This window comes from Pipistrellus hanaki (genome assembly GCF_964339955.1).
Source record: "Pipistrellus hanaki genome assembly, chromosome: 16".
Taxonomy (NCBI): domain Eukaryota; kingdom Metazoa; phylum Chordata; class Mammalia; order Chiroptera; family Vespertilionidae; genus Pipistrellus; species Pipistrellus hanaki.
The window spans coordinates 33,384,510-33,411,469 of NC_140518.1; the positions used below are offsets into that span (position 1 = coordinate 33,384,510).

General features: G+C 43.7%; 3 protein-coding genes and 1 pseudogene across 12 annotated transcripts in view; 2 read left to right on the forward strand and 2 right to left on the reverse strand.

Moving 5' to 3' along the window:
* On the forward strand, nt 1-14,440 carry SRR (serine racemase; the record flags this gene model as incomplete). Of its 5 annotated transcripts, none has more annotated exons than XM_084863019.1 (9): nt 1-112; nt 2,324-2,564; nt 8,600-8,771; nt 11,147-11,270; nt 11,444-11,547; nt 12,927-13,046; nt 13,179-13,253; nt 13,714-13,923; nt 14,225-14,440. In XM_084863019.1, exons 2-9 carry the CDS (start codon nt 2,509-2,511, stop codon nt 14,438-14,440), a joined length of 1,077 nt encoding a protein of 358 aa, XP_084719145.1. In that variant the 5' UTR covers nt 1-112; nt 2,324-2,508. The 5 variants fall into 5 exon arrangements, with proteins under 5 accessions (XP_084719145.1, XP_084719148.1, XP_084719146.1 ...); XM_084863021.1 differs by lacking the exon at nt 2,324-2,564 and adding an exon at nt 7,435-7,511 and having other exon boundaries at nt 33-112; XM_084863022.1 differs by lacking the exon at nt 14,225-14,440 and having other exon boundaries at nt 13,714-14,107.
* On the reverse strand, nt 8,924-11,128 carry LOC311610752 (reactive oxygen species modulator 1-like; annotated as a pseudogene). The gene has a single exon. The product of its transcript is annotated as a reactive oxygen species modulator 1-like (transcript).
* TSR1 (TSR1 ribosome maturation factor) lies at nt 12,849-24,683 on the reverse strand. Of its 2 annotated transcripts, XM_084862902.1 has the most exons (15): nt 23,966-24,683; nt 23,691-23,794; nt 23,155-23,374; nt 22,907-23,041; nt 22,139-22,563; nt 21,272-21,431; nt 20,705-20,862; nt 19,523-19,719; nt 18,711-18,873; nt 18,260-18,370; nt 17,432-17,564; nt 16,056-16,172; nt 15,236-15,376; nt 15,060-15,134; nt 12,849-14,967 (listed from the first exon to the last, which is right to left on the reverse strand). In XM_084862902.1, exons 1-15 carry the CDS (start codon nt 24,060-24,062, stop codon nt 14,789-14,791), a joined length of 2,415 nt encoding a protein of 804 aa, XP_084719028.1. In that variant the 5' UTR covers nt 24,063-24,683; the 3' UTR covers nt 12,849-14,788. The 2 variants fall into 2 exon arrangements, with proteins under 2 accessions (XP_084719028.1, XP_084719029.1); XM_084862903.1 differs by lacking the exon at nt 23,691-23,794 and having other exon boundaries at nt 23,966-24,107.
* Nucleotides 24,684-24,759: 76 nt separating this feature from the next.
* The window catches only part of SGSM2 (small G protein signaling modulator 2), a 38,416-nt gene continuing 36,215 nt past the window's right edge, over nt 24,760-26,960 (forward strand). For 2 of the 4 annotated variants that reach the window (XM_084862864.1, XM_084862866.1), the window contains exon 1: nt 24,762-25,263. In XM_084862864.1, coding sequence (XP_084718990.1) covers nt 25,207-25,263 — 57 coding nt within the window. In that variant the 5' untranslated portion in view covers nt 24,762-25,206. Of the gene's footprint in view, nt 25,264-26,960 lie in introns of all 4 variants that reach the window. The other 2 variants (XM_084862865.1, XM_084862867.1) reach the window with 2 other exon arrangements.

Genomic DNA, 26,960 nt, shown 5'->3' on the forward strand with positions numbered 1-26,960 from the left:
GCCGGGGCTACAGAGCGCGAGCCGGGGCGTGGGAGGCGGGCGCCGCGCATGCGCAGAGGTGTGGCCGGGGAAGGTGCGCGGAGACCGGAGTTGGAGGCGCGGCCGCTGTGAGGTGAGGTGAGGCGAGGCCAGCCCCGCCTGCGGGCGGTGGCGGCGGCAGCTGCTGTCGCTGCTGTGGTGGCCATCGAGGACACTGGTGCTGGTCTGGGGCTGGGGTTGACAAGAGACACCGCAGGATCCGGCCTCCTCCGCTCATCTTAGGCCAGGGTCTCCCACCGCAGGCCCGGACTAGTGCCCCAGGCCTCTGTTTTGGAACCTTACAAATCTTGTAGGAGTAATTATTATTTTTCCCACTTTCTCCTCCTCCTCCTCCTCCTCCTCCATACCCCTCCCCGCTCCAAAGATGAAGAAACTGAGTCCTCGGGAACCGTAGTTCCCGGGGTGACACAGTCGATAAGAAACCAGAGTATCAAAGTCTTTTTCTCTTTTATGGCAAAGTGCATCCCCCAAGCCAGCCTCCTGACTGTTTATTTTTAAATGACAGTGCAGTTGGCTCTTGTTGAGGAAGGGGTTGTGTGGAAGTAAATCAGGAGGTATTGATACGTCGGTTTGGGAAATTTCCTTATCATTGTGGATTCTTGGAACAATTACTTAACTTCCCTGGTTCACAGCTAGCAAGTGCAGCGGCGGGAGCCTCTCCCGCCTCCATGGCAATGCTAAGGATGTCCGACTGACATCGCCTGAGGGCTCCTGGACTGCAAGAGGGCGCAGGCCAGGCTGGGGGACCCCCACCCCCAAGTGCATGAATTTCGTGCACCCAGCCTCTAGTGTAAGTATAATAATAAAATAACAAAGCAAATTTGGACAGTGGGGGAGAGAGAAATTCAGTTCTGAAAACAAAAATTGTACGGGTCATCATTGCTGAGCAGAGAGTAGTAAAATGAGTAATGAATAGCCAAAAATTTAAAAATTCTAATTACTTGGGATTTTTTAAAAATCAATTTTGGCCGGGACCGGTTTGGCTCAGTGGATAGAGCGTCGGTCTGCGGACTGAAAGGTCCTGGGTTCGATTCTGGTCAAAGGCATGTACCTTGGTTTTGGGCACAGCCCCAGTGGGGGGGGGGTGCAAGAGGCAGCTGGTCGGTGTTTCTCTCTCATCAACGTTTCTAACCCTCTGTCCTTCTCAATTCCTCTCTGTGTAAAATCAATTTTTAAAAATATATTAAAAAATAACCAATTTTGAATAACTCATGGGTCAAAAAATAAAACTAATATCATGGATTCTTTAAAAATTAAGATTTCTGTAAGTGGAGAAGGGTATAGAGGCAATAAGTGGTAATGAACAGATACTTGACTTGGGGTGGTATACATATACTACCGTGTACAGATTATGTGCTGTAGAATTGTGCACCTGAAACTGTATAATTTTGTTTAACAAGTCTCGCTCCAATAAATTCAATAAAACAGAAAAAAGTTAATGAAAATATTGCAAGCAAAACCTATGGTATATTATTAAACCAATACTCAGGGAAATTTGTAACCCCTGCTTTTATTATTAATTTTTAAAGAATAGAAATTAAAAGGAAAATAGAAGAATAAAGATAAAATCAGAAATTAATAAGGAAAAAATAACAACAGTACTTGATTAAAAACATAGAGGATCTCATTCTTTAGAAAAAATGGACACATTTATGGAAAAAAAAGAAAAGAAATCTAAAGAACATCCTGTCGGATGTCTCATAAGTAATTCAAACTTAGCTCATCAAATCACTGATTTTCTCTAAAATACTTGTTTCTTCATCAGTTTTATATGTTAATAAATTATACCACCTAAGTCAAAACCCTGGAGTTATCTGTGTCTCCCTCACTCCCCACATTCAAACCAATATCAGGATATGTCTCTTCTATCTCTGTAGTGGACATCTATGGAATTCACCACCTCAACATTCTCTCCTTTTCTCTTGAAAACTCCCTCACTCTCAGAAGTATGTTCTCTTTGTCCTTTTGTTTCTCTTTCCTTTTTTTCTTCTTACTCCCTTCATTTGCTCCTATTTTCCCCACAGGTACAGAAATTTAAGGCAATCATACTATTTGGTTCTTATTACCATCAAGGCCTTATCTTTTCCCTGTTCTAATTACTACTCATGTTCCTACCCTCCCCACTTAAGTCATTGCTCTAATATGTTTAAAATATGTACTTGGATATATTTATGTCTTTTAATATTGTAATATATAGTGTCTTATGTATGTATATGTTTTAAATGTACATAATTGACATTGTGTTATAGAAATCATTCTGTTTCTTTTTCATGTTTCTGTAAAGACTTCTGATGCATAATATTGTCTTAAATGCCCTCACACCCTTGGCCACTGGTCCTGGGCCAAGATGGGTCAATCAGAGTCCCTACCCAGAATTTTTTTAACTGAAACTGAGAAAGAAAATTCCTGCCCAGTGTGGAAGCCATAAAATGTAAAACACAGGAGCTGTCAGCAACCAAGCATCCTGCCATGTGGAACTGGTCTGCGACAAAAAAGGATGAAACTAACATGCAAAAGCAACAGAGGTGAGAAACACAGAGTCCTAGAAAGTCTCAAATCCCTGGTTTTAATTGTTCCTGAAGGTCCATCTCCCTACCTGTCCCATATTTTAACTCTTCGATTCCATGAGCCACGTAACTCTCATCACCTCCATCTTGTGTCCAGTTCAAATTGGGGTTCTATTACTTGCAGACTAACTATAATATTTATCACTAATTATAATCTTCAAAATGTAACTATTTTTCTGTTTTTTTAAATTGTGGTAAAATACACATAAGATAAATGTTATCATCATAGCCATTTTTAAATATACAGTCCAGTAGTGTTAAGTACATTCACATTGTTGTACAATCAATCTCCAGAATTATATTCATTTTGCAAAATTGAAACTATATTCATTAAACAGCTTCCCTTCCTTTTCCCCCAGCCTCCGGCAACTACCATTCTATTCTCTATGAATTTATCTGCTCTAGGTACCTCACATAGTGTAATAATAAGTATTTGTCTTTTTGTCTGGCTTATTTTACTTAGTATAATATCCCCAGGATTCATTCATATTGTAACATGAATAGTAATCCATTCCATTGGCATAGATCAGATTTTGTTTATTCGTCTGTCAGTAGATACCTGGATTGCTTCTACTTTTGGCTATTGTGAATAATGCTGCTATAAATAATAATAATAATAACAACAATAATAATAATGCTATGAACAGGTATTTGAGACTCTCTTTCAGTTATTTTGGGTATATATCCAGAAGTGGAATTGCTAGTTCATTTGGTGATTCTATGTTTAATTTTTTATATACTACCATACTGTTTTCCAAAGTAGCTAAACCAGTTTACATTTCCACCAACAGTGTACAAGGGCTCCAGTTTCTCCACATCCCTGCCAACATTTGTTTGTGTGTGTGTGTGTTTAATAATTGTCATTCTAGCCCTACCTGGTTTGGCTCAGTGAATAGAGCGTCGGCCTGCGGACTGAAAGGTCCCAGGTTCAATTTCTGTCAAGGGCCCATGCCCAGTAGGGAATGTGCAGGAGGCGGCCCAATGGTTCTCTTTTATCATTGATGTTCCTATCTCTTTCCCTCCCTTTCTCTTTGAAATTAATAAAAAATGTATTAAAAATAATAATATTTGTCATTTTTATATGTAAGATGGTATCTCCTTGTAGTTTTGATTTGCATACTCTAATGATTAGTAATGTTAATCATCTTTTCATGTGCTTGTTACAAGTCCATTTGTATATCTTCTTTGGAAACATGTCTACTCAAATTCCTCACCCATTTTTTTTTAATCAGGTTTGGTTTTCTAAAATGTGATTTTTTTTTTAAATAATCAAATGATTATTTTTTTCTGCCTCCACTTTCACCATCCAAGTCCCTATTGTCTTTCATGTGGAAAACTTTAATACTATTTAATTGAATCCCCTGTTTCTACTCTTTTCTCTTTTTTTCATTCACCATAATGTGCTTTTCTGAAAATATTAATTTTAGCATGTCACTTACCAGTTCAAAATTTTCCAATGGCATTCCATTGCTCTTAAGTAACATATCCATGAATCACGGTCCCTAATGATCTAGACCCTGCCAACTTCATTCTCATCTCTTATACTAACTACTCTTTGATCACTATTTTCATAATCATTGGCCTCCTTTTAGTTCCTAGAATATGACAGCCACCTCCCCTCCTTAAAGTCTTCACACATGTTATTTCCTCACTTGAAACACTTTTTTTCCTACTCTACCCATTCATCTTAGGGGTCAACTTAAAATTTCACTTCTCCATAGAGAACCTTACCTGATATAAATAAAGCCCAAAATCATAGTATCCTATCATAACACACTTCCCTAATATCACCTATTACTAATGTAAATAAATATCTATTTTGGGATTACTTTTGCTCATCTCTCCACAATATTGTAAGTTTTATGAGAGCAGAGACAAGTCTGTTTTTCTAACTCAAAATCTCCAGACCAAATACATAGAAGGTTCTCAATATTTCATAAATGAACGAATAAATGAATACCACAGATATAAAGAATTCCTAGATATATTAATATGTACAACTTCATACTAATTTTGTATGACTTTGCAAATAAAACGTTACTGAAATTAATTCAGGAGGAGTTGGAAAATCTACATTAAAAGAATAATTATGGCCGAAACCGGTTTGGCTCAGTGGATAGAGCATCGGCCTGCGGACCCAAGGGTCCCAGGTTTGATTCCGGTCAAGGGCATGTACATTGGTTGCGGGCACATCCCCGGTGCGGGGTGTGCAGGAGGCAGCTGGTCGATGTATCTCTCTCATCAATGTTTCTAGTTCTCTATTCCTCTCCCTTCTTCTCTGTGAAAAATCAATAAAATATATTAAAAAAAAAAAAAAAAAAGAATAATTATGAAGTCACTGAGAAAGTTACCAGAGGGATATTTGTGAGTTAAAGACAAATTATCTTTATTTGCAGATAGCGTGATTATTTAGAGAATGAACTAGAAAACTATTAGCTCTAATAAGATACTCTAGTCCTAACCGGTTTGGGTCAGTGGAAAGAGCGTTGGCCTGTGGTCTGAAGAGTCCCGGGTTTGATTCCAGTCAAGGGTACATGCCCGGGTTGCGGGCTTGATCTTCAGTTATAGGGCATGCAGGAGGCAGCCCATCAATGATTCTCTCTCATCATTAATGTTTCTATCTCCCTCTCTGAAATCAATAAAATAAAAATATGTATTTTTTAAAAGATACTCTAGTAAAGTTTCCTATTACGTTTTCATATACATTATCAGTAAGTGATTTAAAAATCTAAGGAAAGCCAAGACCGAGTTGGCTTAGTGGATGAAGCATCGGCCTGCGGACTGAAAGGTTCTGGGTTCGATTCCGATCAAGGGCATGTACCTTGGTTTCGGGCACATCCCCAGTAGGGGTTGTGCAAGAGGCAGCTGGTCAATGTTTTTCTCTCTCATCGATGTTTCTTACTCTCTATCCCTCTCAATTCCTCTCTGTGTAAAATCAATAAAATATATTTTCAAAAAAATCTAAGGAAATACCTTATCTCAAAAAATGTATTCTACTTAGGCGCAGATTTAATCATATCTGGATAGGACACAAGTAAACTATAAAAACTTTACTGAGAAACCTAAAATGAAAACACTTTACTAAATTGAAAGACACAGGTGTTTATGGATAGGAAGACTCTATTCTTAAATGTCATATGCCCCCAATTCATTGTTCATTTGACAGTGGTATTTCTGACAACCTTGATAAAAGATTTCTAAAGTCTCTTTGAAAGAATTATTTGTGAGGAAAGCTAATAAATTTTAGAAAGAGTAATCAGGGAAGAACATAATATAATGAACAACTGGAAAATGAATTGACAGTCTCATAAATGGAACAAAATATGAAGTCCAGAAAAGCTCTAAGCACTAATAGAAATTTAATTTTGATGAGCATAACATTTCAGAAGAAAAAGATGATCCAGTCAGTAAATTGGTGTGTTCAAGACTCATGAAAGAATAAGTGGCCAATAAATATACAGAAAAAATGTTCAATCACTTTTAAAAAAAGTTAATTCAAACTATTAGATATTTCATTAAATGAATAGATAAAATGATATATCAAAGGTGAAGAAAAATGGACATTCCTTAGAAACTACTGTGAGAGAATTAAATGGTATAATCTACAACTCTTTGGAGATGAATTTGGCAAGGTATATCAAATGTCTTAGAAGTGTACATGCCTTTTGATGTAAATAACAGTGGTGGAATCTACTCAAAGCATGTATGGAGATACACAAAGATCTTGTAACAAGGCTATTATTTATTACTAGAGGCCCAATGCACAAAATTCGTGCACAGGTGCCATCCCTAGGCCTGGCCGGCGATTGAAGAGCAAGCATCTGGTATGGAAGGGCAGGTCCCAGCTGACCTCTGGGCCCCGGGCAGCACCTGGGCCCCCAGGCCCCCGCACATCCCCTTCCGCCTGAGTCAGAGCACCCGAGTCCCCACGTGGAGATGCAGTGAGCACAGCCTGAGGCTGCAGGCCAGGGCGCAGCGTGGGCCTTTATGGCGCCCAGTGGCGCTGCACGGAAGCCGGGCAGGCAGCTTGCTCTCTCCTGGCTTGCCTTGCAGACCGCTCCTGCATGAACCCATGAGCCCAACCGGCCCCTGCAGCCCCAGGGCTGCAGCCCAGCTCACCTGGAAGAGGCTGTGCAGTGTGGAGTGGGCTCTTTGCTGGTGCCTGGCACCTGAGTGCGGGGTTTTCCAGCGCGAGCCCTAGCGTCCTGGGGAAGGGTAGCTGAGGGAGTGAGAGTGAGCTCAGCGGACACCCTGCATTCTCACCGCACCTCTGTCCCCAGGTAGCCAGTGAGAGGTCGCAGCCCCTCCCCCTTTCCCTCCCCCCTCTACCCGGTGCTGTGGGAGATTGGTCGCTGCCAGCCACTCCCAGTTCCCCGTCCCTACCCCCAGCCCAGCTCCTTCAGTGCTTCAGAGCCAGCGGCAGGGGCAGGACAGTTGGGGGGCGAGGGGGTAGATAATCAGGTCCCACCCGCCCCAGCCTTGGCCTGTGTCGCCTGCTCACCCGCTCCACCATCCCGCCACAGTCCCACTCTCATCAGGGTCCATTGGGGCCAGCAGCACCTCCACTGCTGCCCACTGCCAGTGCAGAGAGAGAGAGAGAGAAACATCGGTGTGAGAGAGACACATTGATTGGTTGCCTTCCGCACACAAGCCCCAGAGCAGGGACAGGAGTGAAACTGCAACCCAGGTCTGAACCCTTGACCAGGAATCCAACCCCCAACCCTTCAGTGTGTACGCTGGCTCTCTAAACACTTAGCAACACCAGCCAGGGCTTTTTATGTATTTATTTTCAATCCTTACCCAAGTATATGTTTTTTATTGATTTTAGAGAGAAAGGAAGGGAATGAGAGAGAAACATCAAAGTGATGCTGCCTTTCCTGACCAGGGACTGAACCCATAACCTAGGTATGTGCTGACAGGGAATTGAACCTGCACTTTGTGTGTGTGTGTGTGTGTGTGTGTGTGTGTGTACACAGAATATCCAAACCTAGCCACACCAGATGGGCTCTTTTTCTTTTTATTTTTTTATTTTTTTTTATTTTTTTTAATATATTTTATTGATTTTACACAGAGAGGAATTGAGAAGGACAGAGAGTTAGAAACGTTGACCAGCCGCCTCTTGCACACCCCTCACCAGGGATGTGCCCGCAGCCAAGGTACATGCCCTTGAGCCGAATCAAACCCGGGACCCTTCAGTCCACAGGCCAACGCTCTATCCACTGAGCCAAACCGGTCCCGGCCTCTTTTTATTTTTTAAAATATATATTTTAGAGCAGCTTAAATTTCATAGCAAAATTGATCCAAAGGCAGGTTTTCCATAAAACCTCTGAACCTCCCATATGCATAGCCTCCCCCATTATCAACATCCCTCACAAGAAAGGTATCCTATATAATAAAAGTGTAATATGCAAATCAGCGGGACGGGTCAGTGGGGGGCGGGGCCGGTAAGCAGGTGCTGCCAGGCCAGCCAAGGCACATGCCAGTAGGCAGAGGGAGGGGACAGCGATGGGGTGGGGGGAGCAATAGGGGCTGGCACCATCCCCTGATTGCCCGCCTTGTCACCTCCCACAGAGGGAGGCCACAGGCGGTAGCAGAGGTGGGGCAATTTGGGGCAGGGCCACCCAGCACCGTGCACAGACAGACCTGCTGGGATTGCCTTCTACTAAGAAGGCCATCGGTGGCCGTGGCGCAATTGGGGTTGGGGCTGGCCACTCCCTACCCATGCCATCCCTATTGGCCACCAGTCACCTCCCATAGAGGAAGGCCAGACTGTGGCTTAGGCCTGCTCCCCCTGGGGATCGGTCCTAAGGTGTCAGTTGGACATCCCAAGGGCCCCCAGACTGCAAGAGGGCACAGGCCAGGCTAAGCCTCCCCTCCCCCCAGTGCATGAATTTTCGTGCACCAGGCCTCTAATATTGGTGACAATTGAAACTACATTAACTCTTTACCACCTTGACATTTGCTTTTACCCCTTTTTTATTCCTGGATTTCAGAACAATGTGTGCTCAGTACTGCATCTCCTTTGCTGATGTTGAAAAAGCTCATATCAACATTCGAGATTTTATCCACCTCACACCAGTGCTAACAAGCTCCATTTTGAATCAAGTAACAGGGCGCAATCTTTACTTCAAATGTGAACTCTTCCAGAAAACTGGATCTTTTAAGGTAACAATCCCTTTTGCTAGTGTGGCGTGTATCTTTTCAATCCCTTTTCACATATTAAACTTATTTGATCCTCCTGACTACTCAGTGAGGTAGGTAGAATTAATATCTTCTTATAGATGAAAAAAGGGCTGTAGTTTTTCTTTGATCAAGTTCTAGTTACTTAGCATCAGGTGTTGACAAGCCACTTTTTTACTGTCCAAACTAGGATATGAGAATGAAAGAGGAAACTTTTTTTTTTTTTTTCTCAAAGTGTTTTTATTATAGTACATGGGCTGGGGCTGATGGGACAGGGTAGATGTGAGCAACCATTGCCCTGATTGGCATCGGATGCCCATTCCGATAGCCATGAATGTGCCAAAGGTGCTGCCACTTTGCATCATGGTTTTCCCGATGCCGCCCATCAGCTCTGACCCCGCATTCCGATCCTGAGACAGGAAAAGGTGCCGAAGAGTGCCCCGGCCGCCATGCCCCCGGCGCAGCCCATCACAGAGCCCATCTTCATCCGGTTGAAGCAGCTTGGCTGGGATTGTCCATAGGGACCTACGGTCACCGGCATCTCGCTCGCGGCCTCAGTCTTTTCGAAAGAGGAAACTTCTAATGATTAAATGGAGACAACAGACATCACCCTGAAATGCTGCAAGGCAAAATGGGCGAGTGGGATCACTGTATATCCAAGTTTAAGCACTCATTTTGTGTCAGCTTGCTATTAATATCTTATTATGAATATAGAAGGTCTAAACCTAGCTCAAGCCTCCTTTTTTTTTTTTCTTTGTTAATCCTCACCTGAGGATATCTTTCCATTGGTTTTTAGAGTGGAAAGGAGAGGGAGAGACAGAGAGCAACATCGTTGTGAGAGACACATTGGTTGCCTCCTGCACCTGCCCTGACCAGGGCTGGGGAATCAAGCCTGCAACCGAGGTACATGCCCTCAACTGGTATCAAACTGGGGGACCCTTCAGTCTGCAGGCCGATGCTCTATCAACTGAGCCAAACCAACTAGGGCCTCATAAAATCTTTTTCTACAAAGCATGTAAGTGCCTTTCCTATGCAAAAAGATAGACTTGTGTGTGTTGATTCATTACCATACATTTCTGACCATCAGTTGAGCTTTAAGATCCATAAGGTAAAAATCTGAAAGCTGCATTTCGTGCATACCTGACAGATGTCAGTACCTGTTAAGTGACTTTAAGAATCTACCTTTCCTTCCACCATTAACTGAGATCTTTTATATTAAAACATAAAAAATTCTCACCCTAGCTGGTTGGGCTCAGTGAATAGTGTCAGCCCATGAACTAAAGGGTCCTAGGTTTGATTCTGGTCAAGGTTGCAAGCTCACTCGATCCCTCGTAGGGGTTGTGCAGGAGGCAGCCTATCAATGATTCTCATCATTGATGTTTTTTTTCTCTCTCTCTCTTCCTGTGAAATAAATACAAATATATATATATATTTAAAAATGATTTTTCCTTTTGCTTCTGCCAAGGCCTTGCCCTATGTTCAACTTGAAGGAGAAGGCAGGCTGGTCAACAAATAGGTCGATGAGAAGTGTCTTAAGAGAGATATATACAAAGTGCCATGAAAGAGAGAATGAAGTTACTAGCTTTGCCTTGGAGATCAAGGAAGTTGAACCAGATGAGATTGATCCAAATTTTATAGGATGAGTACTTTTATCCAGATCAGGGAGGGGGGTGGTGGAAAGAACTACAGGTAGAAATATGGCAGGGGGTGTGAGCTAACCTGGTAGGAGGGAAACTAGAAACAATTTAGGATGACTACAATGATACAGGCAGATTTGTATTTGAGAGGCTGTAACTTATTATTTTTTTTAACTAAAAAAGGCATTCAGCCCTAGCTGGTTTTGCTCAGTGAATAGTCAGCCTGTTGACTGAAGTGTCCTCGGTTCAATTCCAGTCAAAGGCTCGTATGTACTGCAGTTGCAGGTTCTTCCCAGCCTGTGCCCCGGTTTGGGGCTCATGTAAGAGGCAATCAATGTTTTTCTCTCACATCAATGTTTCTGTCTTTCCCTCTCTCTAAAAATCAATGGGAAAATTTCAAGTGAGAATTAAAAAAATAAAAAGGAAAGTCAAATAAAAAAATAACATTTGTCTTTTAAAGATCATTTTCATAATTTAGTTGAAATATTTGATGAGAATGATCCTTGAAGCAAGATCACTTGAGATTTGATAACACACAAGTTGAAAAATGAGGCCTCACTAAGGTACTTGCAAAGACACACGAAATATTGAGGTAGAATAGATAAGATTTAATGATGGACTGGATGTGCAGTATTAGGAAGAGGAAATCTAGTAAAGCTCCTTGGTGTGTATGTTTTCTTTAAGAAACTTAAATCAAATATAAATTCACTCTCTTTTTTCAAGGTTCGTGGTGCCCTTAATGCAATCAGAGGTTTGATTCTTACCACTTCTGAGAAGCCCAAAGCTGTTGTCACTTACAGCAGTGGAAATCATGGCCAGGCTCTCGCCTATGCTGCCAAATTGGAAGGTACGTATTGATTTCTCCAGGTACTGGGTAGGATTGTTAGAATAAAGTATCCTTACTTTCAGTGAAGTGGGTGATAGCTGTGGGAATTTCTCTAAGTCCCTATCTGATTACAAGCAACTGAACAGAAATTTCTACCCTAAACTTGCCTGATTTGTTGTGTTTCTCCATCTCAGGAATTCCTGCTTATATTGTGGTACCCAAAACTGCTCCCAACTGTAAAAAACTGGCAATACAAGCCTATGGAGCCTCTATAGTCTACAGTGAACAGAGCGATGAGGTGAGGAAGAGTAATGTTCAGTAACATCTTACCAGTTTTCACTGTCAAATGAAATTTCTCTTTCTACATTATTGGGTACTTCTTCTCAGGCTCTGGTCCGTCCATGCCCCCATTAAAAAAATTTTATTGATTTTTTACAGAAAGGAAGAGAGAGGGAGAGCCAGAAACATTGATGAGAGAGAATCATCGATCAGCTGCCTCCTGCACACCCCCCACTGGGGATATGCTGCAACCAAGGTACATGTCCTTGACTAGAATCGAACCTGGGACCTTTCAGTCCATAGGCTGACACTCTATCCACTGAGCCAAACCAGCTTCGGCCTTTTTTTCTTTTTAAAAGATTTTATTTTTTAGAGGAAGGAAAAGGAAGAGAAACATTGATGTGAGCAAAACATTGGTCAGCTGCCTTCTGAATACCTCCCCCCACCCCCCTAAAGGGTTGAGCCTGACCAGGAATTGAACCAACAACCTTCTGGTGCACAGGACAGTGCCCAACCAAGCCACACAAGCCAGGGCTCCTGTTTCCTTTTTATATATGCCAAACCTTTTATTTATCTACTCATATTAGTTTCATAGTTTGAAATATCACCCATCTATATGCCAACTCCAGCCCTGAACTTTGCCCTTAACCCAGAGTTGTATATTCAACAGCTATTCAGTATTCCTACTTGGATGTCTTAATAAGCATCTCAAACTTGCTGTCTAAAACCAAATGATCTCATTCCTCCCTATATTGCTCCTCTTCCAGTCTTCCTCATCTCAATAAATGGCAAATTAGTTGTTAAACAAATGTTGAGAGTCATCTTGATAACTTTTGCACTCCACATCCAAATCTTAGGTCCAACTTTCAAAATATTTCCATAATTCACTTACTTCTAACAGCCCTACCATTACTGTTTCAAACCAACATCAGTTCTGATTCAGCAGCCGCCTAACTGGTGTCTCTGCTTCTACCCTTGTCCCACTAGTCTGTTTTCAGAGCAACCAGCTATCTACTTAGTATCAGCAACCCTTTGTAAGTACCCTGTATAATTTGTTTCCATAGCATGTAGACATACTATAGTTACTTATATTCCACCCCTCCCCAACACACTCCTATATAGTAGAGCTAATATGCTAATTAGACCAGATGGCAGAACCACCAGTGGGCAGGGCTGCAACGCAGCCTGGGCTGTGACTGGCCAAGCTCCTCGCACAAATTCCGTGCATCGGGCCTCTAGTTAGAACACTATTCCCTGGAGCACAGGGACTGTTTTGTTTATATTCCCAGTGCCCAGAGTCTCAAAAAAGTAGATGGCAAATAAAATGTTAAATGCTTTAATCTGTTGAAAACACTATTAAATACAAATCAAGTATGCTAAAATAATGTACTCTTTCAGTCCAGAGAAAATATTACCAGAAGAATTATAGAAGAAACAGAAGGCATCATGGTACATCCCAATCAAGAACCTGCAGTGATGGCTGGGCAAGGGACAATTGCCATGGAAGTACTGAACCAGGTAAAAGCCCAGTCAGTTCTTGCTGAACTACTGGTAAATCTGATGTTTGACTGTAGAATCAACTATTTAATATATATATTTCCAACTGGTGTTTAATAGACCTATTTATACTCTATCTTCTTTTGACTAAAGGTTCCTTTGGTAGATGCACTGGTGGTACCTGTAGGAGGAGGAGGAATGGTTGCTGGAATAGCAATTGCAGTTAAGGTGAGAAAACAACTTCTGGAAGACTCCCCCACTTTAGGCATAGAGGATTTTATTCCACATCACAGTACATTGTGGTACTTGCTCAACATTCTCCCTAAATTGCTGTTCCCCTCATTTCTTAGCACGAGATGAAAGGCCTTTCTCTGCCTCACCACCCTTTCCTTAATTTATGACTTTACAGCACGAAAGCAATTACGGTGAGTGGCACCCTATCACAGGCCTTTCCCTGAATTCCATCTCACCAATCTACTATCCAAATCGGGGGCTACTGTTTTCTCAAGTGACCAATAGAACCAGATGTAATCTAGGCAACTGAAGGCCAGTATTAGGCATACAATTTAAAGTGCTTTAAAGTCATATTTTCATTACATCTATCAGAAAAGGCTCTGACTTGTATTGCCTATGTTACTGCAGGCATGCAGGCAGTAGCTATTGGTAAGGTATCTATTTCTCTTCCCAGGCTTTGAGACCTACTGTGAAGGTATATGCTGCTGAACCCTTGAATGCAGATGACTGCTACAAGTCCAAACTGAAAGGGGAACTGACCCCCAATCCCTGTCCTCCAGAAACCATAGCAGATGGTGTGAAATCCAACATCGGCTTAAACACCTGGCCTGTTATAAGGGACCTTGTGGATGATGTCTTCACTGTCACAGAGGATGAGATTAAGGTGAGGCTCCAACAGGAAAGAAAACAAAAGAACGGAGCAACCTTTTAAGCAAAAGTTACTTCTCTTGCAGGTAGCAACTCATCCACTGGGGATTTGACTTGGTGACTCATGACATGGGAGGGTGCCCTAGATAATTGGGACAACTCTCATTTAAGAAGCAGAGTTAGAATGGAAAAAAAAGAAAGACTAGCTCTTCATTGGCAAGCAGACGTATATGTCACTTAGCTTTTAAGTGTAAAGGCCCATCCACTAGGCATTCCTTCTCCCGTTTCACTAATTCTTACTCCCTCTCTGCCAACAGTATGCAACCCAGCTGGTATGGGAGAGGATGAAACTGCTTATTGAACCTACAGCTGCTGTTGGAGTGGCTGCTGTTCTGTCTCAGCATTTTCAAACAATTTCCCCAGAAGTAAAGAACATTTGTATTGTGCTCAGTGGTGGAAATGTAGATTTAACTTCTATCACTTGGATGAAGCAGGCTGAAAGGCCAGCTCCTTATCAATCCGTTTCTTTTTAATTTATGCAGAAGGAAGAAATGTGATTTAGTGTCTCTAGACACTTGGAAATTTTGTTTCCTAGTCACTGTTAACTTCCCACATCTTACCTACTTAAACAGCTTTCAACATTCTAATGGAGGGTAGATATACCAATAAGATCTAAGGTTTGTTTTTTGATAAAGTAGCAATAGAAAAAACATCCATTCTTAACTGAGACACCTTGTCAAGGCCAAGAAAAATCTTTTGCAAAAAGGAACAGCAGGCTTGAAGGCTAAAATAGATAACATAAACTTTGCCCAATCACAACCTGTAGGTTCCCATCCCTAGGGTGCTAGCTAGTAGCAAGGAGATAGAATCCATTGTATCCATTACTTCATGTCCATTTCTGGCAGCACTGTTGAAATCTCACTTTTCACCCAAGGTACTGGTTCTGGAACATAGGGATCGTAAGTCCATTTGGGAAAAACTCGTTTATAGAGGTTCATTAGTACTGTGTCCTGAGATTTTAGCTTCCCATCAAAACTGCACTTCATATGGCCATGGGTACCTAGAAAAAAAACACAGCAAGGTGATGACATTAAAGTAAAATTTTAGCACTGGAGATATCTAGCTAAGGTTCCAAACACCACATTCTCTTACCTAAAGGCTCCTTGATATGTCCCCTGCGGCCCCACTTTGTTCTCAGTTCCACTGGTTTAAACCACAGCACATCCTCTTAGAATGAAACACACAGAACACCAAGATATATTTACCTGCAAAATGTACACCCAACCTTCACCCCATAAAGACAATCAGATCCCACCCTTCACACCTACCTCTGTTGAAGAACATGTAACGTACTACTGCCATCTTAGTAAAAATTTTGAAAGGATGACCACTCAGAACAACTCTCTTGATGACCATCCTGTCTGGATCCACTGACAAGAGATGGCCTGTAGCAATGAGGCTGTGCATTCCTAAGGGGCAAAAGCAGAGCAGCAAGTCTTTAGGTCAAAGCATTTATTGCTCCAATCCATTTAAAGACCTATGCAAGATATTCTTAGAGAAACCTTTAAAATAGGGATGCACTATGTTGTCTTCCTAGCTCCATGGCAAAGATCACTAAGTGATATTCCTACTGAGCCTGTTCCTATAACCTATACTAAATATAGCACTTTGAGCAGCTTCTACCAATTAGCTCCAGTTTGCAAGCAAAATCACACCCCATTGCCTAGCTGGTGTGGCCCAGTGGTTGAACATCAACCCATGAACCAAGAGGTCACTGGATTGATTGCCATTCAGGGTACATCCTGGGGTTGCAGGCTTGACCCCAGTATGGGGCGTGGAAGAGGTAGCTGATCAATGATGTTTCTCTCTCATCAATTTTTCTATCACTCTCCCTCTCTTAAACAAAACAAAACAAAACAAAACCAAAAAACAAAACAAAACCATAAATATATTTTTTTTTGGAAAAGAAGAAAGGATCAAACCCCATTTGTCACTCCTGCCTTAGACCCACTGTAAGGCTGAGACTGGGATATTCTGAAAACTGTCATCCCCTTCTCTATACCATCTGGCTCCCAAATCTAAATACAGAAAACCACGTTGAGTCTATTAGAGACCTGTAGGTCTGTTTACCTGGTGAACTCAACTTACCATTGCTGTTCTGTTTGAAAAGCAGCACAGATGCAGGAGGAAAAGTGATTGGGGCATATACTGTCACCACCAGGGCCACATCAGCAGTCAAGAATCTCTGAAATTTATGTTTATCCGCTGCCATAATAAAGGTTAAAAAATAAAACCCAAAATCATTTTGAGAAACCACCGGTAATCCAGGGGCCTGTGAAAAGCTGTATCACTGCAACTCTTACACCCAAGGCAACTTGTGTTTCTTTACCCAACTAGTTCTCAAAATATTCTCCTGCCCCAATACAACCCTATCACAGTGATTTTTCAGAGGCAGAATTTGACCCTGGACTACATTTGGGGTTTGAAAAAGTTCTCCAGTGATTCTAATACTTATCACCCCTACCTACCTCATTCGGGAATCAGTATTTTATAGAGAATATGTCCACTAAATCAACAGTTCTTAGTCTTGAGCGAGAATTGGCAAACATTTTCTATAAAGGACCAGATAGTAAATATTTTAGGCTTTATGACCATAGAGTCTCTAACTACTCAACTATCACTGTAGTACAAAAATAGCCAAGACGATATATTTTTTTAAAAAGCAAAACTGTATTCCAAACAAAACATTATAAACAGTAGGACTTGGCCTAAGGGCTGTGTTTTACTGATCTCTGATCTTGGGGACTATCTGGAACTTCTGTTTTTTACCTTCAATGAAACCCTCCCCCTTTTTAAATACTGAAGTATAGGGAAGTAAAAAAATTTGAAGGAAAAAAAAAGTTAACCCCTCATTTAGACAGCATTGGTGGTGAGAACAGAAATTATCCAGAGCTCTATCCAGAGCTCCCATTAATACTGCCTTCATCATCTTCCTCTGGACACTGCCAAGCCGAGTGTAAGTCACATTCAAAAGCCCCCCAACTTAGTACAAAACTTCCCACTCCTAATTTGTAGCACAATAATTTTTGACACACAAGTGTCACCACTTTACACACTCTCATTTAGTCTCAACATCTCAGAAGCCACACATCTCTTGCTTAATCCATCTGGGGATAACTCACTAGCCTTCATCAATACTGCCAATGGCATATCAGATGCCAACGGTTCCATACTTTGATACACCATTATTATAAAGCCGCCTACTCTGACTCAAAATCTACCCTGGGACAAATACTCATGGCAGAGAAACCTCAGCACTACACAGAGGTAGCATCACTGGGATGCTTCAGACAGGTTCAGACATTTTGAATAAACACATCATTGGCTTCTAAACCAGAGTACTGAAAATGCCTCTAACCCAGAGACCTAGAATTCGAGAAACTGTGTGCTCTGTACCACCTAAAGTTACAGTCTTCCAAGAGACAATAGGATAGACAAGAACCCAGAGGTTCCCGACTGCTTACCTGCAGTGTGCTGGGAAAATAAAGGCGAGGCTCGAAAGCGCCTGAACCCACAGTGGAAGATCAGCTCCTCTTTAGCTTTCACAGGTTCAGTGTTGCCAGGATGCCGGCTTACCACCATATTCAGTACTGACATCTAGTGACCAAGTAAGAAAAACAGAACTTCATATCTAGAACAGCTTAACCTGGAAGAAGGCACACCAAACTAACAGGTTCAGATTCTCTATAAGAACTGACTGCTAATTTATGGTGTGGTACAGATGTGACAGATTCACCTTTTATCTTCACACCGACTGGCATTTAAACCGAACATAGGCTGGTTTTCAGAGCTTTCAACTACTCATCTATACTAGTTGACATTCCAGTGTCTAAAATGCAAGAGCTCAACATCTGCCACATGCTCAGTGACTTCAAGCCACTCACTCACCACACACCTCAAAATCACACTCATGCAAGCCCCCCTTCTTCCTCAACACTTCCTCACACTGACCAAAGGCCAGAGCTCTCACATTCATTCCAACTTCATAACTACTGCCTCCAAGAAGAAAGAACTACATCTTGGCATAAAACCTTTATTTTCAAGGCTGGTTAAAATCTGATCTAACAAATATACTTATCTCAGAGAAGTCTCAGACCACACAGGTTGCATCATTATGATGCTTCAGACAGGTTCAGACATGTTTGGTTACACCATCATTGACTTCTCTATCACCTCAGTCTAATCCTAAAGGCATATTGTTTTCGCATCCCAATGAGCAAAATGTCAGCGATAAATAAAATGTTAAGACTGCCAGAAAATTTCACAGCTCCCATTTCCCACAAGACACTAACCTTCTGTTCATGAGGCAGTAAAGAAAACGCAGCCAGCGGAGCTCCGCGCTTGAAGTGCTCAACCACAGAGACAGGCACTTCAGAGACATGAAGTGTGACGTACCAGCCAACCTGCCACATAAAGCAGAAAACAGCCACCCAATTAGCCTTAAGGCCTCAATAATGATGCAACATTTCTCCAAATATGTTAAAAAGTCTCATAAGGACAACCCCTGTCCTTCAAAATTACCTTTCACAGATGCCACAACTTTCCAGATTAAACTTTTCCAGTTAACATATCTATCTGATAAACCCCTACTCCCAATATCACTCTCATCAGTGACTCAGTGGCTCTTCTAATTCAGCTATGAGCAGCACAAAACTAAATAAGGTGTCTTGTCAAGAGGAGTAAAGGAGGGGCCCTTTGGCAAACAAAAGCAAACTGCAGGAGTGAATAAAGGAAGGAAGATACCTCGGCTCCTTCAACGTCTTTTTCCTTGATTTCTTTAAAGACGCGTTTCCTGGTATTGGTAAAGTTCTGAAACTGAAAGATCCGAGCATAATCTTGTGGAAGGTTTTCCTTAGGATCCCATGGAGATGTCCTGAAGCTCTTGAGGCCTCTGTATTTCTGAAATCTAGAATACAGGAGATTTTAAATAAATTAATAGTCTAATTTATATAATGCTACTCTTTCACTTAAGTCAATAATATAGTTAAAGCTCTAACTTAAAGAACTCTTATCACTATTTCTTCAAGACAACCTAATAGCCCAAATCAAGACCACACTCTATCGATAAAATAGTTAACAAATATTTCAGAACCAAACCCAAGTTTCTTACTGACAAAAGAGACAAAGTATTTATAGTGGCTCCCAGGTGCCTATCAGGGAGTGGCATCTGAGGAACATGGTCCTTGGTAAAAGCTTAACTTCTCTAATATCCAACAAACTCCGAAAATTTTCAGACTAATCCCCATGCTTTTATTCTTGTGGTTCTACCTAAACTCCCCCAAATCTCCAAACATTCTATACATTCAGTATTAGTTCACATAGGAAGCCTTGCTAATTAATCTTATTAAAATACTGTTAAACAATAGTCTATACCACACAGACTAGAACTTGGTAATATATTAGTTTCCTGTATGGATGTCTTATCTTCCCACATAGAATGTTAGCCTTTCAGGAGCAGAAAAATGTTTTTCTCCTTTTGTGTCACACTGACAACTCTGAGCCACATAAATTTAAAATAAAAAATGTATTAATTGATTTTGAAGTTGTTGACTAACCGAATTCTAGCAGCCACATCACGGGGGGTATCTACTTCATCTGGAAACATCTCTTCCAGTCTTTCTTGTTTATATTTTTCTAGCATCATTTCCTCAGCCTCTTCATCCACTTTCTCATCATATAGATCATCTCGCACAGACTCTCCAATTGTCATAGTTTCACATTCCTCCTCTTCTTCCTCTTCACTACTCTCATCCTGTGGAATAAAGGATTGTAGTTTCAGAAGAAACCCACACCTATCATTACCCTAAAAGCCTTTAAGCTAAGAATAAAATACTGTTATTAGACACCTAGTCCAAACCATATCAATTTGGAGGGACTCAAGTTATAAAACAAGTCTCATTCCAGACAACTACAGTCATTCTTAAAAAACTGACCACAGGCCCTGGAAGGGTAACTCAGTTGGTTAGAGCATTGTCCTGATGCATACATCAAGGCTATGGGTTTGATCCCAGTTAGGGCACATACAAGAATCAACCAATGAATGCATAAATAAGTGGAACAGCAGCCCTGGCCAATTTTCTCAGTGGTTAGTGTAACATGCAGACTGAAGGGTCACAGGTTTGATTCCTAGTCAAGGACACATACTGGCTTTAAAGCTTCCATCCCATTCCCTGGTCGGGACGCAATCAATGATGTGTCTCTCTCATGTCCATGTCTGTCTGTCTGTCTCTTTCTCTCCCCTTCCCTCCTACTGTATCTGACAAATCAATGGGAAAAATGTCCTCAGGCCCTGACTGGCTTGGCTCAGTGGATGGAGCATAGGCCTGTGGACTGAAGGGTTCTGGGTTCAATTCCACATGTCCAAGTTTCGGGCTCAATCCCCAGCAGGAGGCATGTAGGAGGCAGCTGATCAGTGATTTTCTCATCATTGATGTTTTTACCTCTCTCTTCCTCTCCTTCTCTGAAATCAATTAAAAAAAAAAAAAAGTCCTCAGGTGAGGGTTGAAAAATAACAATAATTGGAACAACAAATTTATGTTTCTCTCTCTCTCTCCCTTTCTAAAAATATATATATATGTATAAAATAAAAAATCAACAAACCAAAATAAAAAACAAGAATACAACAGCCTATAGTTAAAAACAAAATAAAACTGACAACACGTATCTAAGGACAGGATTGCACTTTGCTTTGCTGTTGGGGCTGTACACAGAAGTGATCTAAGGGACTATTTTCTTACCGGAGACTCCTCTGCCATAAAATCCTCATTTTCTACATCATCATCTTCATCTTCTTCCCCACCACTTTCGCCATCCTCATCCAAAATCCATTCAGCTTGGTAGCTGGATGTTCCCTTAGGAACCTTCTTTACCACCTTGGACCTTTCCTTCAACAAGTCTGTAAAAGTCCAAATGAGTAAATTTTATACCTTCTTTTCCATATTACTTTGGGTATTCTTGCCTAGGAAAGACACCAGATATTATTGACAACACCAAAATCCCTAGCAGACAAAATAAGCAAAACAGACTAATACTTCCAAATTTAATTCAGCTGCCTCAAAACTAGCAACACTTAAACTTGCAATGAATCCAAAGTTGTTTTCATTACAGTAAGTGATTTTGAGAAACGAGGCAGAGTTGTGTCCAATGTTTGCTTAAGCAAACAGAAAGCATTTCGGGGACGAGAAGAGGCAAACCTCTAAGTAAATCCTCATCCCACTCTACCTTATAGGTCTTGACTGTGAGCAGCTAGACAAAATCCACAATTCCAGGCCAGATGAATTACAAACAAGCTTGCCATTACCAACCATTTGCCTCCCTCAGCTCCTCCTCAGTGGGCCAGGTTTGCTCCCCCTCCATTGGATCAGGTATCGCCTCTGTTTGCAAAGATTCTTGTCTATCAGGGTCTGCCTTCATTAGGACCTTAAGGTCTTCCTCCATATCAGTTACAGCATCTGTAGCACAAATCTAAAAACCAAAAAAGGTAATGGTCAGTCAAATATTAACGAGAAAGATAAAAAATAACATGTAGAAGATGAATGAAATAAATTGAAACAGAAAGCCAAAGTGTGTCAAGTGTTTTCAAATGGTTCTGTTTCCTAGCATTTTAAGTCTATACTTCTGCTTTCAGAATCTGGCCTCACTATCTTGTTGTTACATACTTTGTTCTGGTTTCTTCAGAGTTCAAAGAAACCCTTTGAGCCATCATTATGCTAGGTTTATATTGTCTCTATAGTCTAGGATATTCTTTCATCTCTCTAAAACTTGTAAATCACATTCTTCCTATTCAACACCTAGCTGATGTTTGATATCTCTGTGAAGCTTACTAGCCAACTTTCTCAACTCCCACAGCAGCTCTGCACCTCAACCACACTTCCCCAATTTATTCCACAGGTGTTTGCCTTTTTTTCCTCCCCTGATCTAATTGTCTGAGACTACATCTTGTGTCTCCTATAAACCCAAAGCAAGCTGCTGCGTAAGGCACCTGGAGTGCTGGATAAATATGTAACATAGCAACGTATTTGTAATTGACTAGTGCCTTACTCTGAACTAGCAGTCACCCCCAGAGACTAGGGTTTTTGGAATGCAGACTGCCTTCTCTGAAGTTAGTTTCCATCTTACACCAGCTTATACATGAAGCAACAATACATACTCTTTCAGAACATCAACCTTACCTCCATGGCCATGCCCGAGTCCTTTTGGGATTTGATCACTCTAGGGTTTAAAGGGAAAGGATCCACAGGAGCATCTATCTGTTTCATCTGGAAGTCACCGTGTCCAATGATATGCAGCAAGCTATTTACATTCATAGTCTGTCCACGAACATAGCCTGAAATTTTCAAGGTCCCCACCAAGTTATTCTCTTCATTAGGCACAAAGTCAGCATGATGAGCAAAGAGGTAGGCCCGCCGATCTCGAAAGGCAAGATGCCGCTGCTTCTGGTTAGCCAACTGCCTGAGCAGCATCCCTGCCTCCTGTTGCGTGTCTAACAAAAGGAGCTTGTCATCAGGAAAGCGCTTCTCCACTACTTTACTTAGCTTCTTTCTGGCATCTATTTGTTTCTTCGGTGGGAGGCCAGAAATCCCCTGGATAGCAAGTGCTACGAGCAAAAGAGAAAAGGGTTTCATGACTTCTTGCTTCCCTGCATGAAAATTCCCCAAGCAAGTTCACACAAAAAAGCTAACAGTTGTGAGCATAGAGATCACTGGGAAGCACAACACTCAGCTATAATACCTTAAAGAAATTACAGAGTAAAACCAAGCTTTACACTCTTCTTCCTCTGGGCAAAGGGCAGTCCAGAAATAAAAAGGCACTTTGTACAAAATATTGAATGTAAACTGTAATTGAAAAAAAAAGTTTAAGGCACAATGATGCAAGCTATAGGTGCACACTAAGTGATAATTTACTTCCTTCATGGCCTCCAATATTTCCAAGTCACTTACTATAGGTGGGAAGGCCCTGAGCAAAAAGGCAGGAGAGGCAGTAATCCCCGGTGCTGTCCCAGCCTTCTAGTGGATCAAGGAGGAACAGGATGCTATCAGCCACTTTGGCCAAATCTAGCACCATGTGCAGATCTCCTGGAGACAGAAGACAAAGTCAGCAGGGAGAAGTGGTTGGCATCAGCACTTAATACTAAAAGAAATATTATCACTACTCATACATACTGATAGAAAATATTGTATACTCTAACCTGGCTTTGCAGATGTGAAAAACCACCGATGTTTCAAACCAGGGCATAACAGCATAAAGCTGTGGCTGCTTCCCCATTCATTCAAGCACACCGTTCCAGCGTCCCTATCCTGAAGCAGCCGAAGGGCCTCTGGCAGGGAAATCCTGTCGTGCAGAGGCACCACCAGGACCTGATGAGGAGGGCCATCTTTACTGCCCAGCTGTCTCTTCTCTGCCAGAACCTGAAAACAGAAAGGACCAGAGAACATCTCAGTGTTTCAGCACTTCCATTATTGCCCTTCCAACGTAGGGATGTCCTACCCCCATCATCAATTCTCTTGTAAAAAGCCACGCGTCAATTATGGGGGTGGGCAGGAGCTCAAACCAAAGCAAAGGATGCTCTAGCATGAATCTAAACTAGCACAACTAACATGAGCTCCAAGGTTATATTCATCATCTCCGGCTTTCCCAGGGTCACATTTCTAGTTGGAGGCATTATCCATTATCTGCCTAGAAGAACTGTGAAGCCACACCATCCCCAATCCCTCCTCCTCTCACCGCCTCTTTCTTTTGCTTCCGAAGCTGGCTGGCGCGATGTCTCTGGTCTACTCTGCTGAGCTCCTTTCTCACCTTCTTGCTTAGGCTTTTCGGTGCTAGACGGCCTGGAGGGAGATCGTAAAGGGGACCAGAATAAGGTCAAGAAAGGGGACCTCTTTCCGCCCACCTTAGAGCATTACGCTGGGTGCAGGCCGGAGGAAGGAGTTGAGACTGGGCATGGAGAAAAGCAGTTAAATCGACTAATCCCTTCTCCCCCCCCAACCCTACATTCTCACCCTTGCCGTCCCGCTGCGCAGATCCCCGACCCCGGTGCCGTCCGCCTTTATGAGCTTTATTCTGTTGCTTGAGCGGACCTGAGCGGTGGGCAGCCATGCTGCCGCTTCACGTGTATCAGGCCAGCACTACTTCCGGCCCGGAACGAGTGCTTCCGGTCCCTCCCTCAGGGGCGTGTCCTCCCCGTGGCGGGGCGGGGTTCTCCTTGTCCTCTCGCGAGGGTCCTCCCCGCCGCTCCCGCGTCTTCACAAAACCACTCGGTAAACTTTTCCCACGGCCGTCTGCCTTCAGGGGCTTTCAAACACCGAATGTAGACGCTAAGTTTGCGCTTTTACGTCCAGCGGGCTGTTTTGCTCTCCTATATTCCGTTTTGCTCTGTCAAGTTGCATCACTTAGGAAGATCTGAATGGAGGCGTCTCTCCATCGCTGCGGAAGAGGGCAGAGCCCCTCCTCACACCCCGTTTTTCCCACGCCGCTCCGCACTTCGCAGCAGCCTGTGCGCTGTTATCACTTCGAACAACGTTTTGCGGCCCTCCTTCCCCTGGTGCTGCTGACGGCAAACAGCGTGGAACGCGCTTCTTTAACTCACGGGCTCTGTGCCGTTCCCGCGGGTCCCAGTGACCCCAACCCCCGCCCCCACCTCCCCCATAGCTGCAAGAAGGGCCGGACTGAGCGCGACGACCCCTACGACGCCTGATCGGCCTCTTTCAGCTCCGGTTTCCTGCACAACCACTCCTACCCGCCCACCCGCCGAGGGCAGGGGGTTTGGAGCAAGAGTAGAGCTCCGTCTAGCTGGATTGAGGCCAGTTTGCCGCGCGAGCAACTTTCTCTCCAGCCGCAGGGCTCAGGCGCGCCTGGCCTCCGTGGTCGCGGTGCGGGCCCGGCTGCAGGTGCTCACAATGCTGGTTCCCGCCCCGGGGACTGGAGCCGGCGGGTTGCCATGACAGCGGCCGGCGTGGCGCGCTCCCAGGCCGGCCGCCCCCGGCCTCCGAGCGCACCCCCCCTCCCGCCCCGGCTGTGGGAAGGGGCCGGGCCAGCTGCCTGACGTCTGTGCGGGGCTCAGAAGATGGCTGCGGAGCCGAGCACCGGGCAGTGGCTGCGGCGGCGGCGGCGGGCGGGGAGCGCGGCGGACGGGGGCTCCGCTGTGCGCGTGGGGCGCTGAGCCGAGGGGCGCGGAGGCGGCGAGGGCGCGAGGCGGGCTCGGGGGAGCGCTCGACGCGGCCTCTCCGCCAGCCGCAGCACCATGGGCATCGCGGAGGACGCACTCAAAGAGAAACTGCTGTGGAACGTGAAAAAGGAGGTAAAGTCGGGGCAAGGACCCCCGGGGGGCTCGCGTCCCCGCCCCCAAGGAACCCCGTGGAGGGTCCGCGCCCACCGTCGGTCGCAGGCGCCGGCAGGCCCGAGGCGGGGGCGGGGTCCTGGACGAGCCGAGGCTCCCACTCCTCTCCGGGATCTGGGGTCGGGGCCCCTTGGCCCGAGGGGCTAAGCCGGTGCTCCCGGGCTTGTTTGCTCTGCGATCCTGCAGCTCCCCGCCCAGTGACGGCAGCTGAGCTGGGAGACCGAGGTCGGGGGAGGGGTGGCGGCGATTTCTGGAAAACCGAAGCTGCCCAGGCACTGCCCGTGCGGACTGGGGAGGGGGCGGGGCCCCGCGCTGGCCTTCTCGGGGGGCTGACCGGGGGATTTGGGGACTTAGCTCCTGTTTGTCCTATTCACACTCTGGCACCCTTTGGGAACTGAGTGGCAGCTGCGGGAGGGTTCGCCTTACACCTCATTGCTTCTCAATCCATGTCCAACTCCTTACCCAGAGAAGTGGGTGGGAGGGCGAGTTTGATAATGGTTTTTAAGGCTTAGATTTCCTCCCCCTTTTGAAGAGCCCCCTTGCCCCCTGTCAGAAAAAGAATCCTTTTCTCTATTAACATCTTTTACCTGCCCTAAGCCCATTTCCATTTCGGTTGGGGGGGGGGGGGAAAGAGTGTGCCCATATGAATGACTCACCCCCATATGAGAGCTGGAGAGCTCAAACCCGCAGAATGGATTAAAATAGATGAGGCCTCTGGAGCCATGAACAGCTCTGACCTGCCTCTGTGTCTGTCTGCCAGATGTGTACGCTCCCCGAGGGCAGGAAAACTCTCTGTATCCAGGGCACACAGTAGGCACTCAATGATTATTATTTGGCAACTAAATCTACTGATCTTGAAGACTGCAAGGTCTGGTGGGAATGCATACATTTTGGATAGTCTGGACCTATCTCTGTGTGATCTTGAATAAGTTACTTCCCTGAATATTAATTTCTTCATTTCTAAAATAGGAATAACAATATCTACCCCACCTTTAAAAGTTACCATAACGGTTTCTTTACCCCCTCCTAGAGTTTCAGGATTGGAGAAGAGTCTGGTTCTCATAAAATCCTGGAAGGCTCTCAGTGGTTCTTTGCATTTACTGGCCTATTGTGCCCTAATATTTGTTGCTTTCCCTTTAATTGGTATTTGAAGCCATCACCTTTCCAGCTGTGTGTGGGAAGCTCCATTGTGCCTTTGCTGTGAAGTGGCCAAGAAAGAGTGTTTTTTAGGCCAGGGGTATATCAGATCAGCACTTAAGCCCAAACTCTGTTCTCCCAAGGAAAAGAGAAATCTCAGATCTCAGTGATTATCCTCAGGAAACAAGCCGTCTAGTGACAGAGACGTCTATGAACAGTATAAGTGAGAACAAAAAGGAGGCATGCCCACCGAAACCGGTTTGGCTCAGTGGTAGAGTGTCGGGCTGGGGACTGAAAGGTCCCAGGTTCGATTCCAGTCAAGGGCATGTAAGTTGGCTGGACCATGTTTCTCTCTCATCGACGTTTCTGGCTCTCTATCTCTCTCCCTTCCTCTCTGTAAAAAAATCAATAAAATTTATTATAAAAAAAAAAAAAAAAAAAAGGAGGCATATCCAAACTATGGACAGAGGTGCTAGGATTGTTGGTGAGATTCAAATTTGGGGTTTGCAGGGATGGTAGGA